Source organism: Hippoglossus hippoglossus, chromosome 24 (assembly GCF_009819705.1).
Source record: "Hippoglossus hippoglossus isolate fHipHip1 chromosome 24, fHipHip1.pri, whole genome shotgun sequence".
NCBI classification, from domain to species: Eukaryota; Metazoa; Chordata; class Actinopteri; order Pleuronectiformes; family Pleuronectidae; genus Hippoglossus; species Hippoglossus hippoglossus.
Window position 1 is genome coordinate 10,181,669 of NC_047174.1, and position 10,442 is coordinate 10,192,110.

General features: G+C 40.9%; 1 protein-coding gene across 2 annotated transcripts in view; it reads left to right on the forward strand.

Moving 5' to 3' along the window:
* si:dkey-71h2.2 (low density lipoprotein receptor adapter protein 1) overlaps positions 1-1,906 on the forward strand; it is a 37,699-nt gene extending 35,793 nt beyond the window's left edge. Inside the window, exons 9-10 of one of the 2 annotated variants that reach the window (XM_034580219.1) lie at positions 628-653; positions 1,751-1,906. In XM_034580219.1, coding sequence (XP_034436110.1) covers positions 628-653; positions 1,751-1,797 — 73 coding nt within the window. In that variant the 3' untranslated portion in view covers positions 1,798-1,906. The remainder of the gene's footprint in view (positions 1-627; positions 654-1,750) is intronic. The other variant, XM_034580218.1, reaches the window with a different exon arrangement.
* The last annotated feature ends 8,536 nt before the right edge of the window (positions 1,907-10,442 follow it).

Below are 10,442 nucleotides of genomic sequence, written 5' to 3' on the forward strand. Positions count from 1 at the left end.
AGATTGCTGTGGGTTAGTGGTGAGCTTTAAACCTCTTCCACTCCCCCTTGGGTTCAAGTAGCACCTCTAGGAGTCCTTACCAGTGCTGTATATTTAGTGATACAACCAGCAGAATCATTTTTAATGAAGTGTGTGAGCACAGGTCAGGGGGTGTGCTCTGTATAGAAATGAGTTTTTCCAACAGAAGAATTTTTCATCAAGTGGAGGCTCTGCACTTGCTACCAGGATGATTGGTGATAACCACCATTGGCATTAACTTTGTTTCAAATGGGTTTAATTAATGGTTTGATTTGTATTTAAGATTTCTAATACGAGCGTTGACCTTAGAGTTGAAGTGACTATTATGTAACCGCTCTCTTGGCTCCATCATAAACTGGAGATGCTTAAATAATTTAAACCTCGTCTAAATGGAGTGGAGAGTCCTCCTTTTGTGGTTTAAGCCTCTTTTAGTGTTTCTTTACTGTATGCATGGTCGGAGCAGGGGCAGCACTCGCGGCCGTGCACGCACACTTCTCCTTAAAGTCTCCTCTCTGGGAACAGTTTCAGCAAAAGAGTGTTTTCACTTATTTTAACCTTTGATTCGCATCATCATGGTTTTTCTTCCTCTGTCCTCTGCCCGGCATGCAGCAACATGGAAGTAGAGATGGACACCGGTGAGTGATGTGCTCAGTCAGTTCATGTTTGCATGTTGCATGACGCCATCCTGGATAGAGATGTCATTAAATAACCAAAACCATCTTAATCTGTGCAAGACTTCACTTGTAACAAAACCACACATTATACTTTACCCCACTCATTACATTTTTACTATAAATGTAACGTGAAGGATCGATGTGATGGTGGTTGGATAAATGTTCTTTTTTTAAAGCAGCACTTAACTGTTGTCCACCTTCAGCACATTCACAACCACCACCCTGCATCCTGTTAGAGATCACATGTGTCTGAACCAACCAATCAGAAGCTAAATGGACTGACTGTGCATTCACGTGCTCCTCAGAGCTCAAGATTTAGGTGAAAGGGATCTATTGGCAGAAATTCAATATAAAATAATCCTAGCGCTGTTTATTCATGAGTGTGTAATGATCTAAATTGTACAAATTGTTGTTTTCTTTAACCGAGAATGAGCCCTTTATATTAAAATACTTTATATTTACATGTGGAGTGGGTCCCCTCTACGGAGGGTGCCGTGTTTTTTACAGTAGCCCAGACTGGACAAACTAAACACTTTTTGAGTTTTTATGACAACTGAAGGCTACCACAGGTTCTCTTTCATGTTTGGAAGGGGAGGGTGAGGTGAGAGGTATTCAGCTGCAACATGCAACTTCACCACTAGATGTCACTAAATTCTACACGCTGAACCTTTTAATCAACTAATCAGTTGTGGAGCCACAGTTTTGTTCTTTCTGTGCTCAAGTTATCGCTGGTGTTCTGATGGTGACTGTTGTTTATGTGAGGGACCTCATAGGTATTGTAATTCTCCACCTGCCTGATGCCACTCATGACTCGTCACATTGCACTCTGTGTGTTTATCCATTGTAAATCCATCATCCAACATGCAACTACCTTTTTTCTTTTAGCTTTTTTAACCTTTTGCAAAATACCGTGAACCTTTTTGAAAATAGTAAATATTTAATGCCTCCGACCTCAATGCAATTTTGTTTTTCCCTCTCTCTCTCTCTCTCTCTCTCTCTCTCTCTCTCTCTGTCTCTGTCTCTGTCTCTGTCTCTCTCTCTCTCTCTGTCCCTGTCAGACTGGCCGAGTCCCGCTCCGAACCCGTCTCTGACGATGCAGCTCTGAGTCCCCAGGACGTCTGCACAGAGGATCTGTAGTCAATCTGCAACAATGAGTTTTTTCAAGAACTGCCCAATTTACACTGTCACAACAAAATTATATCACAGTCCCTGAGTTAAAAAAACCCCATCATACATCAACTGAACAGGCAGAAAATAAACATGCTCCCTGGTGCAATAACCAGAATCTGAGAGGCTGTGTTTGAAATTCAGAGGCTGCTGCAGAGGAGTCAGAATGAAGCCTGATATCATAAACTGCAGTTTCTGTGAATACCACTCAATACATACTTTACCAATCATTGTTGGTGTTCATGAACGACAGAAGATGATTTTTTTGTTGAACATTTTCAACAAAAAAAACCAGAAGATTATCTGACAACCTATTTCATTGGCTAATGTTGGTCCATTACATATGTGTTAGTATGGACATATGTGTGTCAAAATGAAAACCTTGTAGAGAACATAAAGAAAAGATGATTTTGGCCATTTAGAAAAGGTAAAAATACATAAATAGATTAATCTAAACAAAGAGCAAAGATGCTTTGTACCAAGTTGATCTACTATCTAAGTTCCAATTGTTTTTGTTTCTGAATTCTCCAATTGTTGCCCCCTGACCGGACTCAGATGAACAGAAACAATCAAACATAGAGCAACGCCTATCATATCAATACAAATGGACCGGCAACCTATGGTTCACTTATAATAATAAGAATACTGGCCAATATACTGATATTGGAAATGTTTCACTTCCTAAAATGGCCAGACATCCAGTGACTCTAATGACTATTGTACAAAGTCTCCTCCTTTTAATTTTACAATGTGTAAAAAACACTGTAGCACATGGATTCCACTTGTAAATCCCTGATGAAGATTTACTTTGCATAAAAAACAAAAAATGTTATGTGTGTGCGTGTGTGTGTGTGTGTGTGTTTGTAGGCTGCCATCACTCTCTGAAAATGTGCGAGCTCTCAGATCTAGTTTATCTGATGCGACTGGCAGCTGTTCCTCCTGCCGTCACTGGACGAGATCCAGCGTCAGGAAACATCGTCAGAAGAGAATGAGAGAATTATACATTTGTCCTTGAGTGTGTTGCGCTGATTGAAGCACTTCTGTTGACAATGACACAGCATGTGATGTAGTAATTAGACACACTGTACCCATGTGTCATCTTCTTATTGATGGCAGCATAAATGCATCGTAATGAAAACCACAGTCAACACTGGAAAAAAAGGAAATGTTCCTCACAGTGAAGAAAGTTAATATTGACAGAGTCGTACATAATAAACTCCTGAGCCACAAGCAACTTAAACAACATAAATAAAGGAGATAAATAATTTAATGATCAAGCTCCAAAAATCCCTGTTCCTACATTTCCCATAATGCTTGTTGTTGTAAAGTTGTGGTCTCCAAGTTCAAGTGGTGATGACATCACTATGACATCATCAGGGTTATATTGTTAAACTTTGTCCGCAGCCAAAACTGAATTCCTATGTAAGATTTCACAGGATGCGTCGTACTCGTAGACTGTAAATGAAGATGGACGACATGACGGCTCCCCTAAAGTGAGGCCAAAGCATCTCATTTGCCCCCTGGTGGCTGTCTGCAGTATAGGTTGTTAACCTGCCCAACGAAGTACATGTCCAATCAGGTAGTTCTTATCAAACTGGTGTAAGTGTTATTTTTTTTACCGTTAAGTTGGTTTTAAGGTATTTGTTGCTACAAAAACCAGGCGAAAACATCATGGTTGACAGCTGATACTGACTCGCGATTGGCCGAGAGTGTGTATTCGTCAGCCTCCGGCTCTGTGGCTTCATTTCTGTGGGGGGAAGGGGAGATGCGTCGTCCATCTTTATATACACAGTCTATGGTTGGACTAAACATGATGAGTACAGTCAACTTGATGTGTAAAATCTGTGGAGTGCCCATTTAAGGTGAACACATTTTTAGATGGTTTTACATCAAATACATTTAAATAAGATAAAATGCAAACTCACAACCTTACTGTTGTAGATAAATCACTGATCAGGATTATTAATCCACTGACAATCTATTGGTGTGTTCACTTTGTCAGTGTCAACAGGTTTGTGAAGAAAACTCATATTCATCACTAAACACTGCAGCAGAAACAATCTCGCACCTATAATTTCGCTGCCACAGTCTGTAAAGCTGCGCTGATGAAGACCGGTTATAAAGACAACGGTACGACAAGGCCGGACATTTCAAATAAAAGAAACCTATTTCCGTATGCTGTATTTTTTCAATGTCGGAGCTGTGTAACATATGTATGCATATTGTATGTATTGTAAATGAAGTAGGATTTCACACAGGTCGTTGTTTTTAATGATAATTATCACTTGTTGATATGTGAATGTCTACATTGCTTGTATGTTTTGCTTTAGGTTAGACAATTTATACAAATCTAATTGTATGTGGTTTTTATTTCTTTATTTTTTCAAACTAGCGTTGGCAACTCTTGTATTGGTAAGCCCCCCCAAAACAAAAACAAAAACAAAAACAAATCCCCATAGATAGATGATGTTCACGTTGTCGTCGCGAATCATATTACAGACAAATCGCTGCTGTGCTTCAACTATTGAAAAATATTTGTATCCAACACTTAGACGACGCTCTCTATCAAGAGCTCCCCCTCTCTGTATTCATCGGATCATGACTGAGAATGATTGTGACGGCGGGAGACGGTGGGGACTCGGTGGTGTTGTCATGACACCCGCTGCAGAATAATTGGATGGCTTATCAGGTTATGCCATGAAGCTTAATTGCATTGTTTTCGTTCCTGACTGGCTGAAACGCCAACTTTGTTTTTTTTGGAAAGAAATCCTGCCCCGTATTGTTTGGGTATCATAAATAGCTCCCAGCATGTCTATAGTTGATCTATTGAGCCACGTCTGCATTTCAGTATCGATTTTATCTGTCTCTCAAGCATCTTTCCTCATGAGTAGAAATTATGTTTTGCAATATTTCCTCATCCTTTCAGCTTCGTCATTGACTGACTGATTGATTCAAGTGCGGATGCTTCACTGATTCAAGGCTCCTGGAGATGGGCTGCTGTCCAGAAGCTCTCACACTCAGCATTGGTTTTCAGTCATGACAACCAACAAACTGAACTGGACAATAGTACAAAATTATCTATAAGTTGCACTTGCATATATTGAACTTACAGTAAACATAGTTTTCAACCAATCCGTTCCAAACAAACACAAACAGGATACTTGGGACTCAGTAGAGCACAAACCTCCACCAAGGCCCAACAGTCATTAGTTCAAGTCCTTAAATTCAATCAAGCTGCTCGAAATTGTACACACTGATTTGTGGCTTCAGGATGCAGGATTTAATTCTGTGGGAAAATGGTGAAAACAGCGGGGTGGGTAATATTTTGCAGCCTGCACCACTGTGGATCCTTATTGAGAGTTGAACAAAATTATCTAACTGCACCGATCCCACTATTGTTCCATGTAGCCAGTACCATGATGAGCACCAAATTGTACACACACATAGGTATAGGTTCCCTAAATGTGCCAAAACAATTAAAATGTGGAAAAATGCAAAGGAAAGAAAGTGAAAAATATAAATCCTGGCTCTTCCCCCTGATCAGGATCTGCACCAAAAATGTAATGGGTTCCTCCATTGCTCAAGCCCCACCCCTCCACAAAATTTCAAATCAATTGCGCTGTGGAAATGCTTTGAGTAGTTTTTGTGTCATGTTGCTTAGAAACAAACCAACCAACCAACAAAGGAGCAGACAGAGGTCCTTGGTGGAGGTAATATTTGGATTTTGCTGCCTGCACCACTTTTGATCCTTATTTAGAATCAAACAAACACCTTGTACACATGATGTAATGGCCTAGATCGAGCTTCTAATACTTCTAATACTTGCTCCATGTACCCAGTACCATGATGAGCTTCCTGTCTGGGAGGGGGGGGGGGGGGGGGGGGGGGGGGGGGGGGGCACAGACCTGCACGTAGAGTTGTAAAATGCCAGTTTGAGTCCAGAGTCCACTGGATACAAACCCCCCCCCCCCCCCGTGAGGGTCTGAGACACTGAAAACATTTGATGCTGGTAAAAAACAAAGATGTTGACTGGAGAAACTTCATATAAGCTACTATCAACCCAACTTAACCACGTTTACAGTATCGGTTTACGTTTCCAACAAGGTGCTTATTTTCTATCTATGCAATTAGTGGGTTCCCAACCGTGTTGTAATACTACGATAGCAATTTGTGAATGAACCACAAGCAGTTGTCCTGAACTGTGTAAAGATTTGTACAGCATTTGGAAACTGTTCTGGTTTGTTACATATTTATGCATAATAAACAACTTTTTACAAACAAAGTCATCGCGCCGAACTTTTATTTTAGCGCCAGACGATGTGATCGAGATGCGTCTTTCGGTAGCAAATCAAAAGTCCTCCCTGACTTTCTGCTGATGTGTCCAGAAACATTTCAGTGCAGACATGAAATTAGATCTGCTCCCTTCACCCCCTTCGGACATTGCCCAGCTCCACTGTGGTCGATCAAAAGCAAGCAGCGAGGGCATTCTCTTGTTTGGCCGCCTGCTCCGACACAATCACATCGATATCGTCTTTTCACTCAGCCCGTCGCTCATGTCTGATTGAAAAGTTAAATAACGCATAGAAGGTGCAGCCGACCACCTCTTGTCATATTCCTCGTGTTTAAAAAAATAAAATCTCAATACGAGTTCTTCTGTGGGAATTTACATATTTATACAGTATATAATGAAGTGGTAGCAGCATATTACATTTTCACTGTGACCGCTGTAATCTTGCTCTGGGTTGCGATTGTATTGTGATCTGTGTGGCAGGTGAAGAATGGTGATGTCATTGAGCATTTGTGGTAAAAGATTTTATCATATCTCACTGTCTTTGCAGCACATAGATGTATTTTTTTTGATTAAGTGCATTAATCCTGGTTTTAATATCAAGTTTATTATTTTAAAAACTTTTCAGGGCCAACGTTTATGAGTCAGCTGTTTGGGACATTTATTTACGTCATGATAGAAAAGTTAACACGCTCCAATTAAAGGTGGGCGCTGTGCCAACTTGCCTCCAGAGGTTCCTGGTGGACAAGACTGGGGTCGTCACAAGCTGTTTGCACCGCTGGCACAGGCCGTGTGTGTGCTGCTACTGGAGTCATCGCTCATAGCTAGACAACAGATACCTTTGTTGTAGCAAGCTCATTGGCATGACTTTAATGGACATTTTGATTTTCCTCCGTCCTGAGGTGAGAAGATGATGGTTTTGGTCCAAAGTTCTTTTGTTATTTAGACAACAGTTATTGTTGAGGAGAAAGTTGTGGATATTATGTGTGAAATCCATTTGGAAAGTTGGTGCCTCAGCTGCCTTTTTAAAGATCCGTCCGTCTGTGAGCGTTTGTTGTCTGAGCCTGGAGGGACCGAACTATCCAGAAAGCTCAATGGGACCGCGCCGTCTTGTATCTGTGAGTGATCAAAGACTGTGTGCAGCGCCAGGCCTGTCCACATAAACAAGTCCGGCCTTCAGTGAGCAGCAAAGTGGAGCCGCGTAAAAACACCACTTTGATGTTAACAGAGAATTCGCTGGAGTGCGGAGCTTAATTTGGTGTTGTTTCATGTGAGGCAACAGCTACAGCATCAGTTCACATTTTTATATTTTAAAATGCAATGGATATTCGCTTTATTTTGTTATTCTTATCAGTATAATGGATCTACTGGGAACGCTGAGTCAGCTTCTCTCCACCTGAAATGTGCTGTGTTGTCTGATAGATCTGAGCTTCGCAGACTACCTGCAGAGTCGGCAGTAACCGGCTGAACCCCGTGGTGGGAAAACGTGGGAGTTCAATTTAAAAAAATGACATAAAGTGCTGTAATGATCGGAGAGATAATAAAGGAAAGGGTTTTCTGCAGTTATACCAGCTCTGGTCGTATACATTTACGGAGCCCCCAAAGAGTCACGGCAAGATTTAACTTTTTGTTAGGACTACTTGTGTTACATCACAATAGTTTTCTTCTATTCCTTCTGAGCCATATGTAGTTTGAGGTTTGGGCCTCACTTTTCTGTCTCAATCCGTCCAAACTTGAGAGGAAGCTAATCGGGTCTGACCCCAAGTGGATTGCACTGTTGATTTGAATGTAACTTCCTTAGATTGGTCACTAACTGCATGACAGTGGCGGAACCCAACCCGAGCCTGATGCAGTTACTGCACGCTGCACATAGAAGCTGAGTTGCTAATTCGCCCCAAATACAGACATTTGTGGTTTAAGATATCAGCCCAGAACAACCCAAACCCGAATACCAATCAGAAGTACTCGTCTGAACCCGGCTCGGCCCGTTGGGTCCCAAATAGTTTTGCGAGAGAATGCAAAAGTAATCCTAAATAAATAATCTCGCTATGACCCTTTGGGGGCTCCATAAACATTAAATTTAGCACAGATATATTTTGTGGTGGAAAAATACTAAACAGCACAGAAAAATACAGATTTCCCTCTTAACCTCTTCTCATATATCCTCTCTTTATAGACTTCACAAATCATTAGATGCTGAATTCTTGTTAAACTTTGGGGCAATATGTTCATTACCAGTCTCTAATTTGTCTCGGGTGTCCTGGGATCTTTCGAATGAACGGCTCATTTAGTATTCACAAGTGTGCAATTAATTATTAATAGGCCGTTCAGCACAATTTGGAAATGGCTTATTACGTACTGATAAGGCGTTCCACACGGCTCTTATGGCTTTATATCGTGTTGGTAATGGTCGTATAATTTGATACTGAGAATCTATAGAAAGTGGCTCAAGAAGGTAAAGACAGTCCTTGCAGTTTAAGCAGTTTAAGACCATTTTACCTACTGCAGCTTTAGTTACAGGTGTGCACAATATTGAGCCCATGTAGAGGTCTGTAAAAGTGCGATGGGACGTTTCACACCAGGATAAATGTCTTCATTTATAAAACCAGGATTTTAGGACACAGCACCCGTCATCAACTTTAACAAACCTGTAATGAGCTTAAACACGAGGGCCCTTTCTTGTCCTTCTGTGTTTCTCCGCTCCATTACCCGCAGGCAGGGACGCACGACGCACAGATGGAGAGCAGGGGAGGCTGCTAATATTTGCTGCACATGGAAACACGCCGGCCAAGTGCTGCAATAATGAAAGTGGACTCCCTGTGTAAAACCTTGGATTTATTTTTAGACACAGGGTTATGTACGTATAGATCTCTGAATCACATCTCAAATTGAACCGAGGCTTGTCTCAGCGCTAACAACGTCCCATAAATCACCTGAGCAACTAATGGGACGACGAGTTGAAGGAGGGACGACAACATTATCACCAATTAATCCCCAGGAAGCAGTAATTACTTTCTATTTTTAGATGAGCTGTATTCTTCTGCGTAATTACATTTTTTTTTAATTAGGAACGTCCAGGTGAAATGGCTTTTAGAATTAGTTCTGTAAAGTAGCAGAAGACCATTTTGTTTCATAACATCCAGTCATGGATACATAAACCTATATATGGTAAGAGAACTGCAATTTTAGATTTTATGGCGGCCCTTTAGCTACTGAAAGAGGATGTATTATCAAAAAAATTGTAACTTCATACAAACATATTTGTTATTAGTGAACCATAGGAAAAAACTTAGTGTGACTAATATCAGCCCTACTCACATAGATTTTCATTGATCTTTATCCTGGTTAAATCACAGAAAAAGCTCCAAGAAAGCCTGTCGTCAATCTGACCAGAGATCCACCTCTTGAATTGAAGTTTATGTCCTCACAGTTCCTGCCTGTATTCCCTTACATCATAAGACAATCCCATTTAGTTTCACGTAGCTTTCCCCCGTGGTGTTGAACCTCAGCAAATGCCCGCTGAAAGTCCAGAGGAGCCGATGGCAGAACACAGCAGGAGATCCTCCGCAAAAGAGAAAACAAATATCTCACGTAGAAGACTCTGACAAAGATGACAAGAGAGCATTTGGTGATACGGGCCAACGCTAGTATCGATATGCTGTAAAGAAAAACTTTAGATCTCCGCAGCGAAATAAATACGTTAAATCCTGCCTCGTTACACCCTGAGTTCATGTCTGAAAACGCCTCAACAGTATGAGTGAAGAACAGGACCTTGAACTCTTTTTAAAAATTTTGTTTTACGAGATATATAGAGGAAATGAAAAGAATCCCCAAAGGGAACTATTAGATAATGTAAAATGATTTTAAGAGGTGAGGTCTAATTACTGTGACATTCTGAAGGTGCTGCAGAAATACGCTTTAAAGGTTACAGAGGTTGGGGGACATTTAATAGAAATACAGTGAATGGTGCTTTGGATGAATGGAGTTTTTGAATGTGTTGCTGCGGTGGCGACAGGTGTCACATGCACAAAGGTGTGATTAGAGGATGTCCGCTGTAATCTGTGGGATGTGGCTGCAAGGATTTACTTTTAATGCACCGTATGCATCTTTACCTAAAAAAATGAAGGTTTTACACTCCTTTTAACAAGATTGTTACCATATTAATTAATTTGGAAATGACTTCCTGCTATATGCTTTCTGCGATGAAGCCCGACAAGCATATTGTGCATGAAGTGCAGTTTTCCGGCCAGGCTTTTAATGCATTGTGCGCACACATGTAGGTGATAAATGTGTTT